The sequence below is a fragment of the Melanotaenia boesemani genome, chromosome 15, assembly GCF_017639745.1.
Source record: "Melanotaenia boesemani isolate fMelBoe1 chromosome 15, fMelBoe1.pri, whole genome shotgun sequence".
Taxonomy (NCBI): domain Eukaryota; kingdom Metazoa; phylum Chordata; class Actinopteri; order Atheriniformes; family Melanotaeniidae; genus Melanotaenia; species Melanotaenia boesemani.
In genome coordinates this window covers 16,338,538-16,365,990 of record NC_055696.1, presented here as the reverse complement: position 1 = coordinate 16,365,990, position 27,453 = coordinate 16,338,538, and the positions used below count along the sequence as shown (strand labels likewise).

At 37.5% G+C, this 27,453-nt stretch overlaps 1 protein-coding gene across 1 annotated transcript in view; it reads right to left on the bottom strand.

Annotated features, from left to right (window-relative positions):
* Window positions 1-22,817, bottom strand: part of LOC121655010 (gamma-aminobutyric acid receptor subunit beta-2) — a 59,670-nt gene extending 36,853 nt beyond the window's left edge. The window contains exons 1-3 of the mRNA XM_042009433.1: window positions 22,475-22,817; window positions 22,237-22,334; window positions 21,535-21,602 (exon numbers count right to left, since the gene is read on the bottom strand). Coding sequence (XP_041865367.1) covers window positions 21,535-21,602; window positions 22,237-22,334; window positions 22,475-22,557 — 249 coding nt within the window. The 5' untranslated portion in view covers window positions 22,558-22,817. The remainder of the gene's footprint in view (window positions 1-21,534; window positions 21,603-22,236; window positions 22,335-22,474) is intronic.
* Between the last annotated feature and the right edge of the window lie 4,636 nt (window positions 22,818-27,453).

The window sequence follows — 27,453 nt, the reverse complement described above, 5'->3', positions numbered from 1 at the left end:
TGCAGTGGGTGTGTGTGTGTAGTGGTTGGGGAGGCTGTCATAGCAACAGTAATCATGAACATCAGTTCATAAACTATGGAGAAGAGAAAAAGAGTTTAGGAGAGAAATAGGAAAAGACACAGCAATGCAGGTAGAAAGATGTTGAATTTATGAGAGCAGACTAGGCTACGCTCTCAGGTTACAGGCGAGGACAATACAAAGTGTCATTAGAGCTATTACAGAACCCATTACACCCGATAAGTAATATCCAATTCCCCTAACATGTGTTTCACTGTGTTCATGTGCATAATAATGGTGAAGATGATTATTCTCATTAAACACTTAAAATCTTCAATATAAGTAGCTCAGTATATCAAACTGTTTCTGATTTATGGTATTCAATTAAGATATTTTCTAATTGTTACTCATTTGATTAACATGTGTAGGGATAATCAATCTAATGACTTTATGGTTCATCTAATAAGAAGGCCTTTACTTAATGATCTGATGCTATAAAAGGAGTATGTATTGTTAAAAACTTGGATCCAAGGGGGAACTATATACAAATTGAGCAGCTGCAACACCATATGAAATCTTAACAAATCAGATTCAAAACCAAACAAAACATTAAAAAAATCTTGTGGCACTAGGATGTGTTCAGAATTAAAGAAGTATCCTCACTATAAAGTCAAGTAGTACCATAAAGAAGTACTATAAAGTACAGGATAAATGCCCTATCCCCCCAAGAAATAAAAAAAAAATAAGAAAAAAAGTGGTTCGAGTTTTAAAGAACTGTATTACAAACAATGTTTTAAACTATTCATCAATCAATGTTCTATACCCACTTAATCCAATTCACTGGCAATTGTTTACTGGTTGTTTTCAGGTCAGAGGTGGGGCACACCCTGGATGGGTTGCCAGCCCACCACGTGATCAACACAGAGACAACCTGTCACCACTGCTGACAATTTAGAATCACCAATTAACCGAACTTACATTAATGAACTGTGGAAGAAAGCCAGAGTACCTGGAGACAACATGTACACTCCCCTGAAAGACCCCAGCTGAGATGTAAACAAGGAACCTTCCAGGTGTAAAGCAATGGTGAAAAACGCCACATCACAGTGCAGCACTTTAACAAACTAATAGTATAACTTTTGAAACAAATGCATGATTGAGACCAGAGTTCATAAAATTAGCACTGTTTTAGTGGTCTGATAAATGTTCTGTTACAGAGTTTAAAAACTAATATCAAAATGCCTGAAAACATTCCTTAAGTTTGCTTATACATCAAATGTGACCAAGAGCTATGCTGAGTGGTTCATTTAACAAGTTTTAAATAAATTTCAACAAGCTCTCCATCAAGTTTAAACACATTTTCTTCTTCCTTGTTCCTTGTTACTTAACTATAATTATTTATTTTCAAATTTGTTTATTTTCTGAATTTAGGCCAGAGAGAAGGGGAGTGTAGAGATGAAAAATAAGACAAAGATACACTGCTGTATCTGTTTTTATAAATGCAACATTATTTATTCTGCAGCAAATGGGCAAAATAAAACTCTGCAGCGGCACCCTGTATGATTTCCTGTTGCTCCACATACAGAGCTGAATCCTGAGAATGTCACACACGGATCTCCACAGACTGTGGAATATATGTCACTCAGCTGTGGGGGGATCAGCACGTTCATTATTAGGCCTGTTTGGAAATGCTGTGCCTTATGCCAGGCTCCTCATAACTCGTTGCTGAAGGCAAGAAGACTTCGTTGGGCAGGGAATTGAAAGCTGCTTCTTGTTAGATAGCTTCTCAGTAGAACTGAAGTAGGTGAATGATAGACTGCAGTATGACCATGTTGCTAAGTGGTATAGGGATCGCATTTCCTCACACTAAAGGCATTTCAAAAAGAGGAGGAGATAAGAAAGTGGGGCAGGCTAAGTGAGGATAGAAGTTTAGGAAGCTTTAGAGGAAGGTTGCTTTTGGATTCTAACTCACTCTTCAAGGTCAGTACACTATGGAATAAATTTAAAGCAACTTTAATCATGTTTTCCTACAGAAAACCTACCATTTAGTACAAAAATCTGTTAATATTTATAAACTACCATTTTTGAAATAAGCTAAGAGTTATTTAATGGGATCCTTCACAGCTTCAGAGGCTGATCCACCAACTGTTGTGTTCTTTAGATGGTCCCCTTGTATACATTTGTTAAGTAGTAATGATATGAACCACACTTTAATTTCATCAGCCCCACAGCCCTACCCCTATAAAGCAAACAGATGCAGGTCCTTTAAAATTAAGATGGTCATTGCAATGGGAATATAGCAGCAATGATGGAGCAGTACAGAGAAGCAAATGGGCTGGCTTTGGTCAAAGAAGTGTTGAAAAGTGGAAGATTGAATAGGGCAAAAAAGGGGGAAATGAATGGATGGAGCAGATGAAAAAGATAAAAGAGGAGAAGAAGAAAATGAAGCGTGGGAAGGTCATCGCTGGTGCTGAAATCAGGGACTAGAAGTGAGGAGCTTCGAGAATAAAAAGTAATTTGCATCACTGCTCCACAGAGCTTTCAGATGTCTTTCATTTACCCCCATAAAACTCCCTCCACCACTTCCCATCCCTTCCAACAAACTCACCATCCCATTCCAGATCTCTGAAATGGAAAACAAGCTTCAAGGATGGTGGAAAGAAAGAGATATATAGCTACTACTCACTATATAGTCACCCCATTTCCACTTCTCTCTCTATTTTGTCTCCCTGTAGACTTGAGCCTCCATTTGTCTTTATTTAACCTGGTTCTCCTTCAATCAAAATGCATATAGTGGCTACTTTTTTTTTGTAAATCTTTTTTTTTTCTTTCCCATTTTTTGATAAGGTTACACCAGCAGAAACTGTTTTATTAATATTCACCGTGTCTCTCAACCTTTTTTCTCCCAGCGTCCTTTCATGGCCAGTGTGAAGAATTAAACTGAAAAAACAGAATAAAGCTAGAACCAGTTTGGTTTAATCCACTGTTACTATAAGTAAAGTTTAACCACTTTTCCAAGTTGTTTTTGTGTCTTGTATTAGACCAGCAATGATAATTACTGTAGTTTTGGGAGATTGTTTTAATTATGACATGTATTTTTTTATTATTTTTTTTAGTCTATTCTTTAGTTCTAAAGAAAAACAAACAAAAAAAAAAAGGTAACAGTTAACAGGTAGATAAAGTACAAGCATGATATGGGATGATATGTCCTTTAGAGGAGGAAGTTGACAGGGTCAGAGTTGGCAGATGGAGTATATTTCTTTGTTTGGATTCCCAGTTATTATTTCTAACATTTTTTCCCCTACTCCATTGGCCAATGAATACCTATCTTTCCCAATCTGTTAGGAAAAAATGCACAGAAGGATTCTGAGTCGGACATTTTCTATAAATACCAAGCAATGAAGTCCAGAACCGGATGTAGCTTCAGATATGTGCATATTTATAGCCAAAGTCTTGACTAACTAGCATTGACAAGCATATAACTTGTGATGCTATTTGACTGAACTTTTCTTGCCACTTTTAGAGGTTATAGCATGGAAATGGTATCCAGTTTAAACTCTAAAAATGTAATCATGTAATTGTTGTTATTAAATGCCAGCATTAACTTGTGTAATTTAGCTGCTTAAAGGGTTAAATAACTATGTGCTGAAAGTAAAAGTAAATCTTTAAGTTTGTAGTTTAAGAACGCATTATGGAACTAAATAAATGTGTATCTGACTTTGAATGTGTAAAACATCCAGTGAGATGAAGATGTGTGCCTCAATTCTGGTGAGAAGTAGAGTACCAGGTCTTAAAACAGTGCAATCGATCTATGATAATCCATTAATTACAACAAAGATACCTTTAAGACTGGTGGTAGTGGTGGAGAAATGCACTGCAACATGGCACACTTTATAACCTGGTTTAAATTCAGAAACATGTAGTATCTACAATGCAGCATACATAGCTCATTGCATATTAATATAGAAACATAATAAATCATCATTAGGAGCCTCTGTAGTTACACTCAGGCTCAGAAAATATTATACATGCGTTATGCATATTTCTTGCATGAATGAACAGCTGTAACTCACAAATATCAATGGGAGTCCCATCAACAGATAATATAAGCCAACACAGTGGCAGGTGATACAAGTCTAAACAACGCTGCTTATAATTACTGAACAATTGGCTTTTGAAAAAAAAGATGCTAATTTGGAGGTTTTTTTCTCTACCTTTGAGTGGTTGGGAACTGAAGCTGTCATGTTAATATTTAAGATGACTGATTTACAAAGTCAGCTCATGCACTGTGTAACACGAAGGAAGGTTTACCTCAGGTTAACCCCCTTCAGAAGCTGATGGGAGTTGCTGTTTGTCACAGTATTTTAGTTGTTTGATAAATATGAGTTTAAATTATGATTTTGATTGGAGCATTAATCAGGTGACAATTAATATGTTGACATAAATAGTCGTGCTTGAGATAACAGCACAAAATGTTGGTCTGCTAGACGGATAATTTGTGCATTTCCTTGTGTTGTTTAGATCTTGAAATTGAATTCTTGTAAGGAAATTACTTTGGCTGTAGCTCATAGATTCAGTTCACTATTTATTATTTCTTCCCTCAAAGACATTTTCTTAGTTTATGGGATGTCAGAAACTAGATGAGTTATTTCAGAAAAAAAAAAAGAAAAAGAAAAAGAAAAACCCGGACTCTTGTTTGTTTACTGGTACTTTATCTAACCTCACGTTCCATTACATGGCTGCTGTTGCTCTTTTTCTGTCTCTTGCCTCCTTCTTTCTATACATATACCCCTTTCCCCCCCATACTCTTTCATCATGTACTTTGGCTTCGAGATAGCTATCAAGCGAGTGGTAAAATTTAGAGAAACCTCGTTTTGCCCCCCTTAAGATGTCCCTAAACAGAAGCTCTCAGCTTTGCCAGTTGGCAGTCCTGCAGCTGAACCGACTACATACAATTTATTAGAGTCAATTGGAGCATCTGCAGGCCTTTTGCATCCCTCGAGATGAGTAGAGTTGAGTGGCACATCAGAGAGGGGGTGCAATGGAAAGATGGTTGGAAGGGGAGGGGGGAGCAGAGCAGGAAATAGATTATTGGGGTGCTTTTGACTCGCACTGGAAGATGAAGGAAAGCTGGTGGCGTTTTCAATCTTAGTTGTCATTCGCACAAGAAGGAAGGTTAACTAGTCAAAGAGATGAAGGGAAAGAAATCTGTATCTTGGTGCACGTCATTTGTACAACTTACTGCTTCTCCAGCATGCTGAGATTCTGTGTGTGTGTGTGTATGTTGAAGTGGGGGAGGGCAGAGGATGCACAGCCACATTGTATGTGTGTCTTCTTCAGTCAAACATTTGTAACTGTATGCCTCTATAAGGCAAACAAATTTCTGTGTTTCTGACACTGCTAAAGCTTCACATGGCTATCCTTTGGCTACCTGATATGCACAAAGCATATACACTGTAGGAGAAATCCCACATCTCATGCATTATGGAGGACTGGAGTTCTGGGAAAAACTGCTTGCTCTTCTAGCAGAATACCAAGATGCACACACCATATGTACACATTGTGAACAAAGAGATAATGCAATGTAGACATTTGTGGATCAATGGCACATTAAGAGCATGAGTGAACTCAAAAAGAAGTAATCAACAACCGTAAATGCAGTTTGCGTACATGCCTCGTGTCTTTTTCTTGGTTCATGTACAGAGAAGTGTGAGCCCAGGTTTGATGGCCTGTATATAGTATCTCCTTGAGCAAGGACACCCTTGAAGAAGCAATATCTCCTCACAGTGGGAGTGACCTATAAGAGACGCAGGAGTCCTTTAGTCAACTCCTGTTTAGATTGTGTGTGTATGTGTGTGTGTGTGTGTGTGTGTGTGGCAGTGACGTACAAGGATAGTTAAGAAAAAACAGTTAAGAAAAAAAAAAGTGGAACGTGATTAATTTCTTTGCTACTGTAGTGTCTGATTATTAGCAGTAGAAGGCAGTGCCAAAAGAACGCTGTAAACTCAATGAACCCAATAAATATAGCATCACATCTTTCCATAGGTAAGTCTTATGAGTGGTTCCCGATGTCAGCTTAGGAATGTTCTTTGTTTGTAAACCCTATATAAGACCACTGATACGCACAGACACTAGGACCCTTTACAATGGGCCCCGGAGACCTCACAGATTCTGCAGATGTGTTTTTGATGCCAGACTTTTTGTAATAAATCTTTTATTGTACATCAAGCAGGTGTCTGGAGACCTTTTTGCCTGCAAGCCATTTTGCAGCACCTGCCTAAGAAAGTTACCTTACTACCTACTAAACAAACAAAACTGATATACTGTAGATGTTAATGATATGACTATCTGTAGTCATTTCCAATGCATGCAAACTGCTTTTTCTCCTCTTTTAACTGCAGAGAACAAATAGATTGCAAACATAAACTTGAATGCCTCCATTTAAAATGGCTTGAACAAAATGACAAAAAAGAGCTCAGCACTATGTTGCAAATGCCTACGTCGTCTTAGGCTTGGAGGACTAAATTGTAGATCAGTTGCGGGACAGCATCGTTATGTGTGTGTTGTTCTGCGATTAGATTACTGGAGCAAACCACACACAGTACGATCAAAATTATTTAATGCCCGATTTTTTATCTTTATGTGTGGGGTCTCGAGTCGATAAAAAATCTCATAAGATTAAAAAAAATCCTCATGTGTGTACCAGGTCTTAGAGCTAAGGTAGCAGTAGTTGTTTGGCTTTACTGGACTTTAAAAGTTGAAATGTTATACACGGGTAGTTGTAGATATAAACTAGATCTGATCATCATAAAGCATTAAATGTTGTAAGTGTAACTTTGATTGAGAATGCAACTATTAAGTGAACTGTAGACAGTTTATGTACAATTAAATCTTAATCATGCACCATAAGCATGTTGTTGTGTATGTGTATGGGAATAATGAAATATGCAATCCTTTACTATGTATAGGTTTTTAGTCTAACTATTTAGTAAAATCAAAGCCTGCTCACCTTTACTAACTGTGATCTAGTTAGAGTGAAGTAGAATATATACGGGTCCAGAAAGGGTCTTAAAGTCAGTCTTATGGTGTTCTGCATGGAAGTCCATGGAGCAGCACCTCCTCTCATCCCCTCCTGTCTCCATTCTGAATGTTTGTATCCAAACAAACAGCAACAATTGTGTACAAGATGTGCAAAAAATACACAATGCTTTGCATAGTGTAGTGTGAATAGCATGTATCAGGAGGCTGATCGTACAGTAGGAGACGTTAGCTTTTTTTCCGAATGGTGCTGGTGTAATAACTAAATCTAGTCATTACAGAATCTGAGCCTCTGTTGTGACACAATGTGTGACGACTATGTGACTAGCATATTAATGCAAAATCAAGAGTTTTTTTTTTCAAAAGAGCAAGTCTACCCATTCAACTGAAAATTGTAATTACATGTCAGCTACTTCCTTATACTTTTTTTCGGATTAGTTTCACTACCTACCATTCAGTAATACACTCAGTTCTTTTATACCACAGATATGCAGGGAATCCTTGATGCAACAGTATATATAACAAAGTCGAGCCTCCATTTCTTTGCATTAAAGTTTATTTTTTTAATGGCACAGCAAACAGCAGTGGCAATATTTCTGGGTTTCATTGTACAAATACTACCACTGCCTAAAATCAAGAGTAAAAGCAGGACAAAGCTGCAACTGCTACATTATACCTCTCAACACTATCTCATTATCAGCTCTCAGTGTCATGTTTAGCTGCTGTAAAAACCAATCCACACCTGCCATCTCTGCTGTTTGGCCATTATCAACTCTGTGTATTTTGACAAGCTGTGATAAACTAGTCCTGTGCTCCACTGGCAGCTGGCAACATGAGTTCACACGTGCTGTAAAATCTGTGTGTTGGCGCCAGACATAAGTCCAATCACAGTGACCTGCAAGACCGGTGACAAGACAGAACCCCACCATGTGAACAAGCCATTTATCTTTGGAAAAAAAAGAACAAACCAAATCACAAATCAATATATTGCACACAAACAGCCACATGTTGATACATTTTACTGCAGATGATGCTATATGATTTAAAGTCTGCCTGGCTATGAGGCCCTCAGTGTTGTAATTCCTTCTCAGTCCATAAGGGTCCAACATGCGTCTCTTTGACTGGTCGACTGCAATCTAAATATCTGTAATCATGCAGACAAAGAAGAAGAAAGGGGGCACTGATTACAAGCACATGTGCACAGCTTATCTAAAAAGTGGTAGCGAACGGCATGAGCAAACCAACTACGACTTTGTCGACAGAAGCAGTGAACCCAGTCTGAGACTCTTCGGATGGGACCTTGAAACTTATCACTCACCTTGTGAATGGGTTTCAATGATCAAATACCGACAATGTCCAACTATTGGGAGAAAAATAAGTGCCCACAATAAAAATTGACCATGTTAGAGTTCCTCTACTTGACATCAGGAGAGTATTTTGTCACATTTACCAAAGTCAAGAACGGATCAATCCTGGGATAGAAATATATTCTAATACAAACAAATACAAATAACATATGAATTTAAGAACTTAGACTCATACACAAGCATGCAACTACTTACAAAGCCATTTGTATCCCATTTATGAATAATTACTTTTTACCCAGAGAAAAAGGTGGTCCTTTGTTTTGTATGGACTGTGTTTAGAAGGCATTTTTTTGGAATTAAAAAGATATCCAAATTATTATGCTTGCAAACAGAGACTACTAGGAACCAAAGCTGTAGGAGTAGGGCCCAAGCGTAGGTGGAAATCTCAGGAGTGACAGATGTATATCAAATAATAAATGAATGTACTAATTATAGGTGTATGACAGGTCATGTAACAACTGAATCCAGATTTTTTTTTGCCACAATGGACACTTGATACATACATTTTGTTTGTTTTTATCTGGGATTCAAACAAATAGCTTACTAACAATTTTAACAATTTAGTTTATGTATTTTTTTTGTTTATTCTTTTTTTCAGATGTAGACTCATTACACGTTTGTTTTATGTATAATAAAATATGACTAAACCAACGCCATTAGAGAAGAGAAGTGCTGCATAACAACCCTATTATGTTCGACCCGGTTGTTCAAAAACATTTGCTAAACCAAAAAAATCTGCATTCACACTCAAACACGAACATCATTTTGACCTTTTCTGGATCACTGCAGGTGAGTGAAATGAAGCAATCTCACTCTGCTTACACTTTATGGGATATCATACTGAGTGTGTCAATCTGAACATGTTACCTTGATTAACAATCTAAAAATAGGCTCTACACAGTGATGAGTGATCCTCTGTAAACAACACAGAGCAGAGGAACGAGTCACACTCGGGCTTAAAAGAAACACAGTCGACCCTGACTCAAAACAAATAACGACATTTCCCAGTGGACTTGTTTTCTGAACTATAACATGAGCTGATTGCAGCTGTTACATGCATCTTTTTGTCTTCGCAATAACGTACACCTGCAATGACATAATGCCTTAATGCACATTTCTCATCCTTGCAAAATGGTATACGCAGCAAACTATGAGTTTCTAAGACAATGTACTACTTTTAATACATGAATAAGAACCTGGCCTGAAGCCACTTTAGCCTTATAAGGTTGAAAAATACTCCAGTCAACACTTGTCAAAGGCAAATAGCTGTCAGAGAGCATTTAATACTGATTAACATTTGGAAGCTGAAGGGCACTCAGAGAGACTGCCTGTACTGAATCTGTCTCAAAATTTAATGGGTTCATCATTCACCTATGTTTTACCATTCCATAAAGTAAATTAAAAAGTTTTCGCACAAAGACAGAAACAAAGCCTTTAGTTAAAGGCAATTAATCATTTCATTCACATTAAATAATAAGTTATTGTACATATAGATAAGTACACCTTACACACTACTACACAGATCTGTCAATATTCTAATTAGGGCTGCAAAATATTAGGAAAATATGCAAAATGGAATAATACTACATACATTACATAAGCAAAAACTATACAGTGCTAATGACCGATGTATTACTGATGGTTACATCCCATGTCTGCATCTGTTCTGGCTGCTGTAGAGGATACAAAAGCAAAATTTCTAGACTGGAGTATCGCCCTCATCAATTCACCTGCACCTGGACAATTTCAAGTCAAAAGGTCTTTGTGATATAAATATTACACATGTTAATGATGCAGTTTGACTCATTTTCAATATAATTTTGCAGCCCTGGTTCTAATAAATGTTAATAATGATTGACAGTGATGCAACTCTGTCTTTTCTACTGCAGCCCCCCATAAGCAAAGATCTTTCCTATGGTTTATATGGTGGGAAAACATAACTGTTCAGCCAATGTACAGGTTTTGTAGGCAGGTTTATTCACAGTTAAAGGCAGGTTTACTGTTTGAGCCTATTTTGTTTAGCCCAGCTAATTAGTTTGTACATTTCATAGTATTTTCGTCCTATTTAAAACAAAGATTCTTTTTAACTCAGCTGTATGTTGTTTATTTCAGGTTGACAGAGCTCACATATATAAATGCTTTTCAATAGGTAATCTGCATGGCAACCACATTATCTGCAAAAAAAAACAAAAAAAACTTATTAAGTGATGGTTGGTTTTATGCTTCTCTGTAAGCATCTCAATCATTTTCAATCAAAAGTTAGGGTAGTTGATGTTAAAGCGGCAGCGCCCTCAGCCTTTTAATGAGCTCAAAACTCTTCCATTTTTTTTCCATTTTCCATCTATTAAGCAGAGTAAAGGAAAAGCCTTGGGATAACTACTTTTTTTTTTCATTCACAGCAGCAGGCTAAAATGCTTTCAAGCTATATGGATGCATGCATGACCCTGGGCATGCATATGAAATTTGAAACTTATCGTGCCTTTCCTATTCCTTGTCTTTAATCACATCTGAAGCATTCCACAACATCCTCCTCAGTGTATCCTTAATCCAACTGAAACTGGGTAATTTCTCCTCCTATGTGATTGGAAAAGTGCTGTGCATATGGAACAAAAGGATTGTTGGAGTGAAGTGCAGCTTGAATTGTAAAGTACTCTGTGCAGGAAATAGCAAAGTGCTTTGCAAATGCAATTTAGAGTTTCTTGAAAGCCGACAGTAGTTGTTTCCCACTGTTAACACTGCTTAGGAAAGCAAGCCAACAAAACTTCTTCTGAGTGTTATGACACCAGTTAAACCCAAAAAGTTCATGTATGAGCATGCAACACAAATCAACAGAGCAGTGTGGCCAGTGAGATGAGCGATGTCCCCTAAAATGGTTTGCTCGCCGATTAACCCACTTTGATTTGTAACTCTGTCTAATCCTCCCTGCAGCAGGGCCCTGGTCCTGTGTCATCATTGAACAGACAGAGAAAATACAGAAATGAGAGAAACCATGAATAGAAAGAGGGAGAGAGAAAGCGATAAAGGAACATAGGACATAAGGATGTGAGGCAGGTGGGGAAATTATAACCCTACTTTAAGTGTACAGAGTGCCAATATGTTGTTAACTCCCTATGCTCTGTCCACTCACTAAACCCAGTGCTGCAGGATGGGCTGCTGTCTGGAGATCTACCCCATCATTTGCTGTCACAGGCAGCAGTGAATCAGATGCCTAACTAGTGTGCTTGTTTAACCTGAGGGAATTGATTACACGCCTTCCTTCCTCTGACATTTAGAGCTGTGCTACTAATTGTACAACAAGCTCTGTGTGTAACATAATGACTGGAGTAGTATATTTCTGGGGAGACTTTGGTTTATGCTAGTCTATTTATCAGTATTTGATGCTGTAGATTATGCTTATAATAACAAAAAACTGGGTTGTTTTGCAAGACACACACACCCAAGAAATAAACAAACCAACAAGAAAAAAAAAAAAAATCAGTAATGGTGGACCGTTTAAAAAGACTTCCACAGATATTAAAGTGTAGCTGCAGGGCTCTTAGTAGCGCTTAATGGAGTCAGTTTTAAAAGTTTTAAAGAGATTGTTTTGCAAAAGAGAACTGAGCAAGAGCAAATCAAAGGGTGAGCATACGCCCACATAATAAATGAAATTTCATTTATATTTCATATAATTGTTTTTCCCCACGTTTGACTTTCTACATTGTGTATGTGCAAGTCATTAAACAATAAAGAACCCGCATGAATGCTAAATTAAGCCAAACTACAGTGTGATACAGCAGCTCTAAAGGGATACTCTTAAGCAAAACAGTATTCTCAGTAAAATATCCTCATGACTGGCAATAAATATCTAGCAAGTCATGCTTTTAATGTGCTCATCATCTTAGTTTAGCATTTTAACAAGCTAACATTTTTTTAATCAACTGTAAATGCTAATTGCAACAGAGGCTAATTAATTTGCAGCCAATACAAGCAGAGTCATGGATGGATTAAGATGATAAACGAGATGATTGCAACACAGAAACTGTAAGAGTTCCTGTCTAGAATATGTTTAACTATCAAAAACAAGTATACCAACTACAGGAAGAATAGGTATGCAACTACAGTCAAAGGGAAATGCGTTGTGGGAACCTCTTTACTGTTTGTACTAGGCTTTGTGCCAGTCTATATGGCAAATGTGATTCCGCAGTATATTTCAGTTGACAAAAATAACTGCTGCCGGCACTACTGTAGAGGAAAATGTCAAATTATAATCCAAACATGAGAAAAAAAAATGGAAAAGCAAAGCAAATCATTAACACTGTTCTAGGAAAAGAAAATATAAATAAAGGCTTTGTGGCAAAGCAGTAAATTGGTAAAAAAATATATATATAAAAAAAATAAAATAACATAAATAACATTTAGGTTTTCATAACATAAAAAGGTCCGTTTGGGAGACTGGACATAATTGTTGGGAAAACAGAAAGAAGTAAGAATCACAATATTTTATATAAATTTTTTATCCGCATTTACCCCATTCTCAATTTTTACACACAGCCTAAGTGATTTTGGCTGAAAAAAAAAAAATAAATAAAAATTAAAGGCTTGTAATGGTAGCAGCTGCTCCTTCTACTTCTCCCTCTTCTACCTCTATTTCATGTCACCATTCCCAGGTGTTCCAAGTACTCTTGTTCTTCCAGCTGAGTCATACATGCCCACTAAAAATTGCTCCTGAGTTTCGCTATGCTTGCTTGACAGCTATCCTGATTACCTGCTTCACTCATTCCTATAATTTGTGGAATCAATTCAGGTAAATTTGAAAATAGAGAACAATAAATATCTGTCAGGTTCACTATTGCTGCAGCTTTCATTTTATTCTCCCCTCATCTCTTTATGTAGCAATCTGCTGCCTTTTCATCTAGTGCCTGTCATCCCATAACAATTTTTTTCTAATTGACTTTGTTTCTAATTGGTAGCCTGTCAGTGAATAAATAAAATATATTATCTTCAAAGTTTTGGGCTTCAAATTTACAATCCAGTGCTAGATATCAGTCATATTTTCTAATGAGTTGATGTTTTGTGTTTCTTTCATTTTTCCCCCCTTCAGCTTAAAATTGTTATTTCGCATTATTTGTATTATTTGTATCTTATAATTCTAAATAATTCAGGATTTGACATTACTGCCTGCTGTAGTTCTTTAGTAGTTAAGAATACATAAAGATTTCAAAGCATCAGAGTTAACTTTTAAACATGCTAATGTATGAATTATACAATCATTATGGTGTGTGAGGTATTAAATCAAAACTGTCATGCCTGAGTTGACTGGAATGTAGGAGGATAAAATCTCTTTAACCCTTTAAAGCTCGGCCCAAAAAACAATGGGGGAAAAAAAATATTTTATTAATTTAAATCTGAGGTTTTCTTTTTTGGCCCTTTAACAAATGTAAAAACAGAAAAAAAATAATCATTTTTTTGCATATTAAACATTGTATATTTATGTTGCTTTGTGATATGTCAAAATTACTGTAGTGCAAAATGTATCCACCGGGGGGCAGAAGATGAGCTTCAGATTGTGTCGAACAGGGTTTTGAGCAAATTTTTTACCATAAAGTGACGCAAAACTTCTCAGAAACGGTATGTTTCTAATATGAAACATACAAAATTAAAGGGTTAAGGAACATATATGCTTTATTCACTCCTTTTCTTGATCAAAACAAAGAGGTCATTTATTTTTACACTAATATACAAACCATAACTTAATCTTCTAAACCACCGCTCAATCTGTAGGATGAAAATATAACTTATTGTGAGAATTTCCACATTAACAAAGATTTAAAACTCAGTTCTTTTGCAAATATTAGAGGAAAAACAAAAAAAGATGTGGATTACTTGGTGACATACAGTAACTTGAACTATGTTCATGAGTCGTGTGTTTCAGATGAATATACAACAAATGTCTATTTTTCTGCAACAATTTACTAATTAAATTCCTAGTTGTTTGTCAGCAATAACATAACTTGTTTGGACTTAGAAAATGATCAATGTTAGAGCTAAATCACTTTCCTCTTACAATCCAACCATCACCTTCATGAGTGCCATTTTACTTTGAAAATAAACACAACATACAACAGTGACACTTTATCATGTCCGACCTAGCCTTAGAAAATAACACCATCTACAAAAATATCATAGTTCGTGCCAAGATGCCTTGCTTTTATAATGCAGACGTTACAGTATTAAATGTTACACTTCACATGTTGCTGTCATATCCACTGAAGGCTACATATTATAGGTGTTATGGCTACTGATAACTGTCCTTGCCAGCATTTCAGTAATTCAGTGGCAGCCTTTCTTCATATCAGCTCAAAGTGTACAGTGATGCACATGTCTCCTAAAAGTCTAATTTGCTGTTGCTTTCCCATCCATCTATCAGTTCTATAAGTGAAAAAACATCTTTTCATCCATCATGCATTTTCACTATTCTAACTAGCATTTTACTGACTGTCCTTTCATTACATTCAAGTGACCCATGAGTGTGATCCAAACCTTCAAGCATCAATAATGCAAGTCGGAAAGAAACTCCTTTCAACACTCACACTTTTTATCCATTTCTCCTTCATCCCTTCGACATCCCTTGTGACTTTCAAAAGCACACGGATGCCCTATTTTCTGTGTTGGTTTGCAATGTATACAGCTTCTATGTGGCTTTCATGTTTTTCTCTGAATAAGCTGGTGCACCAAGAAGTAACCAAGCTTTTCAGGTGAAAAAAATAAGCCAGGTGGAACAGTCATGGCTTAATAAGAAGGGTTGTATAAGGGGAAATTTTCAGAGTAAGTGAGGTTAGACTATTTTACCACCTGAGGGTCAACATGCATCAAAGCCCAATAATAATAATAATGCAATGCAAATTAAGTAATTCATATTGAACTGAACAGAAATAGTTGAGTATTTAGCCATCACATTCTCTGCTGTATTGTTCCTTCATGCTGTTTTGTAGTCCTAAAACAAAAGTAGGTACATTTCATTGTTGCCAACCTAAAGGATGTAGTAGGTAGCACACACATAAAGGTTCAGGCCAAGAATGACCCTGCAACTTTTGTTTTACCAATCTATCATAGCCATGTCGGCAAATGTGTTTGTAGTAAGTTAAACTGAAAATATTTAGTGTTAAACAGATCTGTTGTTAGCAAAATAAATAAACCAAATTTCAGAAACAGTATGTGAACAACTGACTCCATCCTTTTTGTTTCCATAGGAACCAGGAGGTGACCAGATGGTGCCAATTAAATGACTTCATTGACCCATCATCAGCAAGCATGAACCTATAAAAGCAGACATTTTGTCAGTTTGCTAGTCTGGACTAAACCCGTTTCTCTTGATGACCCATAATATATGTATATAATGGCAAAGGCTGGAATTGAGCAAAAGTTTAATTTTAATTTTGCACATTTCTTTGAAAATGTACTTGAAATGTTTTATACACAAGGGGTTGAGGAGTGGGTTGGAAGAAAAATTGGAGCACAAAGCATCTAGATGGAGAGTCTTTAGGTAGACTATAGGGTACATCTGCCTTATCAAGTACTCTTATACTAACATTTATCTGATAACTCTATCAGTTCTTTTTCATTTTTCATTGGTGCCTTGAAACTTCACTGTTGTGTTGTTGTTCAGCTTCACTGCTCATGATTTTTCATCCACAGTAGACATCTGTTGTCACACAAGAAAAAAATGCTTTGAAACACCTTCTGTGTGCTATCTTCTATAATATGATTCTTCTCTGTCTAATGCATGATTTAAACTGTTGCTTTCCTAAGGTTCCTTTAACATACTTGTTTAAAAAGAAACATGACTAATGACTATGATCGAATTAGGATTTGTGAATGTTTACATGTTAATCAGCGACACAGAGAAAGAGATGGTGCATCCTTTGTAGACGTCCTCTGTGTAAAACTCTATCCATGCCTGCCCTATGTGCCAGCTAGTTTATATGGACAAAAGGAAGAGAGGGACATTCAAAACAAGAATCACCACAATACCACCACAATATATTGCTTAAACGACTGGAGAACTGGGTTGGCCTCTCTGGTTCTGCACTACACCAGTTTAAATCTTATTTAGAGAATAGAAAGTACTTTGTGTCAACAGGTAACTTTACATCTGAGCAGACAAAAATTACATGTGGAGTTCCCCAAGGTTCCATCCTGGGGCCTCTTCTGTTTAACATATACATGCTCCCGCTGGCACAAGTCATAAAGAAAAACAAAATTAGTTACCATAGCTACGCAGATGACACACATATATATATTACAAACTAAAACTAAATGAGGTGATTGTATTTGGAGCCAAAGAGAAATGATTAAAAGTCATGACAGAACTTTAGTCTATACACCTAAAAATCACCAACCAGGCCTGAAATCTGGGTGTATTGATGGACTCAGGCCTTAACTTTGAAAAACACATTAAGGGAATGACAAAGTCAGCCTACTATGACTTTAAGAATATATCAAGGGTAAAAGATCTGATGTATCAGCAGGACCTGGAAAAACTATTCCAGCTTTCATCTTTAGTCAACTTGATTATTGTAACAGTGTCTTCACAGGTCTACCTAAAAAATCAATTAGACACCTGAAGCTTATTCAGAACTCTGCTGCTCGAGTCCTCACTAAGACCAAGTGAGTGGACCACATCAGTCCAGCTCTGAGGTCTTTACACTGGCTGCCTGTTCGTCAGAGAATAGATTTTAAAGTTCTGCTGCTGGTATATAAAGCTCTGAATGGTTTAGGACAAAAATACATCAGTGACCTCTTGACCTAGTATGAACCAGAACCCTCAGGTAATCTGGATCCAGTTTTGTATCAGTTCCCAGAGTCAGAACCAGACATGGAGAATCTGCATTCAGCCTCTATGCTCCACATGTCTGGAACAAACTCCCCAGACAGTCTCAGATCAGCTGAAACTCAGTTTATTTAAATCCTGGTTAAAGACCACCTGTTCTCTATTTAGAGAACGTCAAAATCTACATCTGCTTCTTTTAAGCTGGAATCATGTTTTAATACTGTCTTTCCCCACACTGGAACTTTATTTTATTTTATTTTATTTTAGCATCTTCCTTCTGTTTTTATTTCAGTAATTGCATTTCTTTTAATCTTTGTTTTTTAATACACTTGTATCGCTTTCTGCACCCTGCTGTAATGTTTTGTGTAAAGCACTTTGAATTGTCTTGTACATGAAATGTGCTATACAAATAAATTTGCCTTGCCTTGTCTTACTTTACAATAAATAGCAGCTGGGGACTGAAGTCTGTCTGGATTTGCTTGTTATATGTTTTGAGTTTAAAGCATCGAGTGGAGATCATTTTAATAGTTGCCAGATGATTTAAGAGTGGGACCAAAAAAACAGTGTAAAACTGTCACATTTTAATTGAGTTTTGCACGTTGCCATTAATTTATTTATGTTCACAAATGGGAAGTTCTTCTGCCTGTGAATCTTCACACATTACCTTTACACTCATATGAGTTACTACAACTATAATGAAGCACCATGATGACAAAAAATGCTAATAAAAGCTGCACCGATCACTCTGTGTGTGATGTTGGTAAACAAGTTAAAATAAAAGTAAATTTGTGTGAAGAAATATAAGAATATAAAAATACGTACACATAAAATACAAAAAAATAATAAATATTAGCTACAACATCCATTAAATTAAGAGTGTAACCTACTAAAGTAACTAGCAGTTCTGTCCATCTCAGCAATAGAATATTGAAAGTGGCAGAGAAACAGATATAACCATAACCACTAATACTGATTTAATATAATGTATTATTGATCAGGCCTGGATGGGATGTAATGGGACATTACATAAAACCTCCAGAAAACTGCATCCTCTTTTATATGGCAAGCAGTATTATTTTGCCTCTAAGCCAGTGCGCATTAAAGTGTACCACATCCATATATTGTGCGGTATCTGCCTACTTTGCAATGGTACCTTACAGCAGACATGCTGAAAGGTGGAAATATTAGAATACAAAAATGGGGTGGGGTTGGAGTAGGTTCTGGAATTCTGTCCTCCAACAATCAATAAGCTCCTCTTGACCTTTAAGAGCATCAATAATAGTATTTCTGCCTTTTGGAGGAGCATAAAAAATTTAGTTCATCCTCAGATGAGAGTATTTCTTTCCTGTGAAAACTGCTGGCTTATGATTCAAGTGTTCAGGAGCTCAGCAAAAGCAAATATTGAGACTGATAGGATAGGGGAGAAGCACTGAAGAGAAATACTGGGAGAAATAATAATAATAAAAGAAACTAAGAACTAAGAAATCGACCAATGGTAAGGCATGCCTTGATAATCTCCATTCTTACTTTCGCCAGTGCATGAATTAAGGTTTGCAAAGCCAGTTGCCTTGGGTGGAAAGCCTGATGTGACATTGGTATTCAGTGTGCGTGTCTTGTTCTGTACTTTAACCTCTGAGTCATGCAGAATGAACCTTCCGCAGCAGTAGGTACATGACCTCCCCTCTAACACTAACACCACTGCTGGCTCTTTGCATGGTAACTTGTTCATGTCAAAACTCTCTCTTATCTATCTCTGTCTTCCTTTCTGTATCTTTATGTCACAAGCTCAGATGTGAAACTTTTCACCCCCTAGGTCTTATACAATCATACTCTCTCTTTTCCCTCTTGCAGGACTAAGATCTTGGCTCTGAAACCAAGAAAGCAGTGACCTTTCAAGCATGTGTAAAAAAAAAGAAAAATCCTCCCCATTCCACATTAGGCTGCAGGCCCGAATGCGTGTAATGCAGATTTCAACATGCAGTGTGACTTGGTAAAATTACTGTATGTACACAGTGTTTTGACATCTAGTCAGTCCTTGCTTGCCAAGATTTTGTTCAGATGCATCAAACACAGACTTTTCACTATCAACATAAAAAGAGAAACCTCGGAATCTCAGTTTCAGGTACAGTCCTGCGATATGTTTAATTCCAGGCTGTGCATTAAGACAGCAGAACAGCTTGTGTGACAAATACCAGAGACGACTTCTTGTCCTCGGGGCCACTCTGCTTGAAGCCTGCATACTTAGTTTGGTGACTCATCTAAAGTGAGCTAGAGGCCTGTTTTGTTTCTAAATGGGCTTCTTCCCTGTGACATTACTAACAAAGTGCTAAAACAGATGGTTTAAGACAAACCTCTCTGAAGATCTTCATTTTAATGGCCTCTCTGGAAAAGTCTAATATATATGCAATGTCATCACCTCTGTGTGTGCCTGCTTTTTAATGCGAAGCTTCCAGCAGGGAGCATGGGTGAGAAATAGAAGATTATTGTTAATACATAGCAAAGCATTGATGTCCTGCTCTGCCATAAAGACAAAAAAAGGACATTGTTAGATGCATCCCTCTGTGACATCTTTCCATTACCCTCAACTTTCTGCCCTATCTGTTCGCTAAAGACAGAACACAGGGTGGCTCTACCCATGCACCAAAATAAGTGGCAGACAGAGAGACAGATGGGGTAGAGGAAATGGATGGAAGGAAAGTGCTTCTACACCAGCTGCTAGCCTGAATAGTGGTTACATTTATATTAGGAAGGAGAGCAGATCAAAGATGCCAGGACCATTACACACACACACATGTGGCCCTTCTTTTCATGAGACTCCAATGGGTCAGGTGGTAATGACTCCCCTTTCACATTAGAGAATGTTTAGAGGGCCAATCCTCACAAGGGGATGGGATGATCAAAGAAGCTGTGCAGCACTGGCTTTGTGTTTTGAGAGTGGGATTCTTTTTTTTTTTTTTGGGGGGGGGGGGCATATGTGTGGGCGGGTGTAAATAGAAGACTGTAGCCCTGATGTACTTTGGACACCATTTTAAACAACATGTGGCTCACCATGAAGACCATATTGTTTCTCTATATATAAACTGTTAGAATAATTATTTTTATTTAAAGGAATTGGTTACTGGATATTCATTACCACCCTTACAATATACACCATGCACTTTTTGTTACAATCATACAGCTGAATAAACACCATTCAAGATCTTGCTTTGGTTACTCGGGACAATATGTCTTTCATGGAGACTTCAAGGCTTCTCTGGAGGGCTCGGTTAACTTGCATTGTCTGTTAATATGTGTATTTGTGTATATGAGTTCATGGTTGAGCAGGACTTCTGTATAAATACATGCAAATAGAGCGTAATCTGCTTTCTAATCATTGCAAACTGACGTAGTCTACAAGAGCAGGAAGCACAAGCTTTTGAGTGCTGCTGCCAAAAATATTCCAGTGTGTAGTAATTCCCTCACATCAAAGCATGACTCAAATCACAGCTAACACCAAAATGACTGCATATTTGCAAATCAGGCAGACATTGCAAATGTGAGCCTGCCACCTCCCACAGTGGAGGTCAACCATGGGAAGTTTAAAAATAAAGATAATACAAATAAAAGGTGGACCTATCAAATGCTCACACACATTACCATAAATATCAATTTTTGCTCACCTTGTCAGCTGTATAATAAGTGTCAAGAGTGACCTTCTGCCATGATGAAATGCAGCCTTGTGTTTCTCCATTAAACAAGGTGTAGTTCTCCAGTCTCATCACTAAGAGGTGCACTTGTATGAAACTTACTCTCCACTTCTCATCCCCACAGCGCCTATATCAGTCCACTGCCACGACTTCTGTTGTAGCCAAATTTCCATAAACCAGCTATGACAAAGAAATGTACAACTTAGAGAAACACTAAGATAGCTGAAATCCTGCTGAGGTCGAGTCTTTCCTTATCAGTGATGTAAAGACGGGAAGAAATTAAACTATTATTTTATTTTCCTTGAAAATTGTGTGACGACATTAGCGTTGTGTATGGATTCATTAATTCACAAATTTAGAGGCAATTAACTTAGAATAACCAAAGCAAAAAGCAATATTTAAATCCCAGTCGAGTTAATATCATCATTCTTGACCACACCGAACAATGTTTTCCAAGTCGCACGCTGAGGTGAACGCGAGTTATGGAAGTGGAGACACATTTGCGCAGCCCCGCATTAACGAGGGAGGGTTTCCCCGGTGGTTTGGGGGGTATTTCCCGTATCAGGTGTAACAAAACAGCAGTCAGGAGTACAGCATTGACATTTTGAAAAAGCAGAGATGATAATGACCTACTTACCATATTGACTTCTGATACCATGTCTATGCTGGCTATGTCTATATTCATGCCCACCCCAACTGGAGGACCTGGGACAGGTTAAAAAAAAGAAAGAAAGAAAGAAGAACGGTGAGCAAAAGAAAAACCGTAGATCAGGAACAACCGGAGTGATTCAGTTACATTTATTTATGAGAAATGCATCATAATGAATGCCTAAAAAGAGAATTTAGCTGTCAGCCGGATGCTGGTTCACAGTGATGATATCAGGTGGGATTGGATTCCCTGACCTGCGGTGACAGTGGCATCACCCTTAAAAGTTGCTTACATTGAATCATGCCTGAACGTAATAAAGACGGCAGGGTGTTCATCCCAATTATAACAGGCGCGCTCTGAGTATGACAGATATATTTTGTAATTAGATTATTTTTCCCGATTAATAAAAGAGCTGTTCCAGTTTTATTGACCATGTTCATAGCTGAGCCACATTACTCGTTTGCTCTACCGTGTATGTCTGTTTTTTGACACGTTTAACGACAATACATCATAAAAAAAAAGTTATTTATTAGGGGACTATGCAGATCCCGATAATGAACACACCTTTTACTTTCGGATATACAAACCAAGTTGAAATATCGGCAGTTGTTGTATTAAATTAAACGCTGGGCTATTATCTGCTGACAGTACTTCACCTGAAGCAGTTTGTGATAATACGAGTTCATTTACCTCCGAAATCTGGCCTCAGTCGTATATCATAACCTTTCAACAGCCTATCCACCGTTTCTTTGACCAAAGGCATATTGCTAGGGTCATTGGCACCGACACTATGGGAAAAAGGGGGAGAAACACAGAAAAACAGTAGATGTGAAAACAACACTCTTGTATCACAAGTGTCCAAGTATTTTCCGTGCCGTCTAAAACACGGTCACAGTAGAGTGGAGCATCATCCGACCCATTCACTTACCTTTGAGTGCGAACCACTGCTACTATGAAAGGAAAAAACCAGACGCCAACTGTCCTCATTCCTCGTATTCTCAAAACTACCATTGTTAAACTATGCTTTTTTCCCTCTCTCTATTTTTCTTTTTTTTTTCTTTTAGTGAAGATGGACGAGATCTAACTTATTCTCGCCTGTGCAGTAATTCCAATACCGGGCGCATGCGTATTCCGCACCACAACATCAAGAAGCAGCACCGCTGCTGCTGATGGTGGTGCCACATCCAGACACGGAGGAAATTTAAAGGAGAATCATGTGTTCAAGTTACTCGGGAACACACGGGGGTCTCCCTGTGTTTGTACAACGAGTGTGAGTGTTTGAGATGAGGCAGTCGTGACGGGATGTTCTGTAGTTCAAAACCACGGGGACAAAAAAAAAAAAAAAAAAAAAAAAAAAAAAAAGACAACATGTGGGTGGGGTTGTTTCTTTCCATTAGTCTTTTAGACACCCGTCAGGCAAGTGGCTGTGGATAGGCAAGGCACTTAAGGGTTCAGGGAGGGGACAGACCGGAACCTGATAGAATCTTGGATTGGGAAGCTCCGCGTGTAACTTAAAAATCTTTATAACTGCATACGCGTGGAGCAAAGCAGTACCGGGACACACGACTCAACTTCAACCAAATTTGGTTTTCAACTCGACCACAATCCCAGACTCTCACTAAACAAGGAAGCTGAAACTGAGCTGTTGGGACTACTTTCTCTGTCCGTGGTGCTGAAACCAGTCACCAGATTTCCCCTTCACCTCACGCCCCTTGACAGTTCACTGAGCTTTCTTGTGTCTCATTCCAGAAGTGGAGGGTTTCGTAACTGCACCACTGCACCAACAGCTCCCCACGCATCGATCTCAACCCATCCGGGCCCCGAACAAAAGCGTGGCTTGAAACCCCGAGTAGCGCAGTGTCCATGAAGCGCCTCGGGGTTAGAAGCGTGTTGGATGAAGCAGAGCTAGTTGCATTGAAGCCTACAAGTCAGCACATCTCTCACAGTCATGCACGCTTGTGGCCGACTTTACGCATTGGTGAGCAGAATGAGCGCCGCTGTGTGAACTTGGACGCGAATCGTCATGGATACTGTGGGATATGAGGCTGATGTTCAGGCAGTGAGATTTATGTAGGTCCTAGTAGTGACTCCTTTATCTGCGAGAGGAGCGGAACTGAAGTGATGCAGCCATGAAGCTGCTGAGTGTTCTCTACTGTAAAGTGACTTAAAAGCTCTCTCCGTCTAAAGACTATTATTTTTTTCTTCATCAAAAGATGTATTTCCCTATAGATCCATTTAAGTTTAATAGTTCTCCCTCAAATTCTTAATACAGTTTGTACAAGAAGTTGATTGTCTCAATATTATATAATGCTATTTTTTCTGCTATATTTTGTCACTTCCAAACCACTGCAGACAAGCATCCATGGGGCTGCCATTTCTACTATTCACTAGAGTTCTGTATATGTGATGTTTTTATTTATTGATATTAGTTGAGGCACAGCTATAACCACAGACAAGGAGGAAGCAAGCACAAAGACTCATTGTGTCTTGAAACATCAAAACACACTTATCCTTATTCATAAACTCAGGAGTCTTGAGGCCTGAATCAGCAAGTACATTAGCTAAAATAATACAACACTTATGACACAATCAAATAAAAAAAATGGTTTTATTGAGAAATCTTAACAGAATGCAGATTCTTATAGTAGGCATTAATGTAAATAAAATGAAAACAGTCTAGGCTAGTAGATCAATTTTATGATATTGTGTGACTAAAAAGTGGACACCAAGAGCTTAGTGTCCGACTACATTTTTTTTCTGTACCATAATATGCAGTTTGATCAGAACTGACGACAGCACTCATAAAGTTTGTGCAATCTTTTCTAAACATGCCTGCTAGCTATGGAGGTAGGGAAGTGCCAAAATGAAATACATAAGTACAGCATTGTAGGTTAGTTAATTGTGTCATTAATTTATTGAAATTGAAAATAAACACTTTAAACAGCTACTTACATTTATCAATAAATATGTAAATGTTTCATTGATTAAATAATATTGTAATATAAACAAAAGTGCCACAATGAAGTATAAATGCAACATTAATTAATAAATTTTTATATTAATTTGCCATTTAATAATTAAAATAAAACTGTCACTGCAGCTTATCAACAGAATGTGACATTAGGTGGTATTATTTATCTCTAGGTTTGATGGCTATGTCTATGGCCCCTTTCCACCACAGCCTGCTGTGTTTGACTCAGTGTAAGGTGTTTCACTAGGCCTTTCCCAGACTTTTTCAGCACCTACTCAGCTGGTGTCCAAGCTAGCTAAGTTGAGCCAAAAATGTGATGTTCACTGACTTCAAAATCAAGTGAGAGTTAGACGAAGACATTAAAAATGCAGAGGTCTTCGATCCGCTCATGAGTCCCAGCAGACCAGACCCGGCGCTATGGGTGGGCCCCAGTGGGCAAGGCTTGCCCATTCACAAATCTGCCCCCTTCTCTCCAGGAACTAGCCTTTTTACTTTAATTTATATACTTTTGAAGGCAATTTTCATTTATGAATATTTAACAGTAATTCTTATTCTGAAAAATCATCATAATTAGAAACAGTCCTTGTTGTGCTTTTTCAGCACTGTGAGAGTTTATCCCTCAAGATACTGATATTAAGGAAAGTTGTGTCAAAGAGCACGTTTATATGCACACTAATAAGCTGATCATTATGTGATTTCTGGAGTTATCACAACATTCAAGTAGTCATGAAAACAACTAAATATGGCATCTTTTTTCAGATAACTGTCCTTATCAGATTATGAGAAATCTGAATTACACACATAGATTTCTCCCCAATATTCTGATGTCTTTGTGCATTTAATCCGTATACTCGATTTATTTCATGTTTTTACATCTGCACATGTGTGTAACGATCTTTTAATAAAGGAGGTTAAAAAGGACAAAAATGGCACAGTTACAGCCCAAGCAGAACAAATGAAAAATAAACCATGATGGAGTGCAAAAAAGGGAACCAGACAAGGAGTCATTTTTGGAATGAGGAGGACTTGCATGGTCCAAGAAATGAAATCACTAAATATTCTCCATCTCCTTGACGGGAAGAAATACCGAAATGGGGACACCCTTAAACAAGTTTCTGTTAGAATGACCGAGACAGGTTATATGAGAACTGCTGACCAGTGGTGCTGGAAGTTTCTAAGGGCGGTTTATTATCCAGCTAAATGGATCAGAACCTGCAACATGTCCATTTCTTGATATGCTAAATGAGCTCTCAGGTTACAGACTTTTCTCTACACTCAGTGGGAATACATAGATGTGGAGAATTCTAATCCAGCTCAACAAAGCAATGATTCAGCCTTGTTGTTGTCACAAGGTGTGCATTAACCGCTCTGGCTAATTTAATTAATTTAATTTAATTCTTAGGGTGTACAATTAACTTGAATGATATTTCATATATATGAGTAGTACAGGTGGGTGGGCACATGCTGACAACAGAAACAAAATATTGTAGCATTTATTTATGACTGAGGGGTGGGTGTGTGTAATTTTAGAATGTGCAAATAACTATTAACTGACCTTAACTGAACTAACAAACTGTTCAGGGAGCTAGACAGTCATCCTATATATATATAGGAGGAAAAGGGTAAGTGAATTAGTGAGCTGCACTATTGTGAGTCAAGCTATGCTACATAATGTTAGCTAGTGAGTGATTCTCTTGTGTTGCGAATGGGGCAGGGCTACTGTGAGCTTTGTACTGTGTCTTCCTTCATTCAAAGTAGTTTTCTTAAACAGCTGTTCGGTCCCAATTGCTTGAGTTCCTTTCACGTTCACGTTCATGTTCTTACTTTCACTATTAAACATAGCCCTGAGTTCTACTGTTGTTTTCCTACGATTTAATTTCACCAAATGTTTATGTGATGACCAATCACCATCATTCAGGATCCCCCCCCCCCCAACCAAATTTCTTCCTGGAAAACAATGGTTGTCCACTATCCTGACAGTTCTTAATAATGTGTTGGCCAACTCTTAACCCAAATAGTTTATGCATCTCCTTAAAATTTTTCTCTTCTTGATGCATGCCAATGACTTGACCCTTCTTAAACAGTCTAACATCTTTTCCATGACCACGGGGTGTGTTTTTTGGTAACAAGTTGTAAATAACAGCAGTAATTATCCAATAGGAGGCCCGTACCTATTTGCTTAGTTAAAACCAGGTGGCAACTTTACTTTGGTCAGGCAGTGGATGTTTCAAGAATATAGAATTAACCTATTTGTACTCTTCTGGCTTTAAATGTTAACACACACAACAAATGGTTAACTAATTGAAGTGTGATAAAAAAAAAACGAGAAAAAGTGGTTCTAAAAGTAGCTAAAGTGGCCAGAAGAAGTATATAGCAGTACATCAACAAAGAAAGTACTTTTGTAGTTTTGATTTTTGGTTTGAAAGGTGAAGATTGGGTAGGTGAAGATGGCATTTAAATCAATTAATGATGCACTGCCACCTTGTTTACCATAAAATAATTAGTTTGAATCCTTTAATACTTTCATATGTTTACACACACACACACACACACACACACACACACATATATATATATATGATGGATGGATGGATGGATGGATGGATGGATGGATGGATGGATGGATAGATAGATAGATAGATAGATAGATAGATAGATAGATAGATAGATAGATAGATAGATAGAAAGATGTCCAAAGGTCAGTAAATGCAGCATGTAATGTACTTCTATATGTTGTTCTAAATCATGTCTACCATGTTCTAGATCATAATTCAGAATTCATATATCCTCATCTCACCAACCGTCTTCATGGTGAAAATTTCTGTCATAAAATCAGCAGATGTGACAACTGAAGTTAAACAGCCAACATTAATGAAGAAACCCTGATAAAACTGATGATCTGGATAAAAACACACTTTTCCTTTTATCATTGAAGT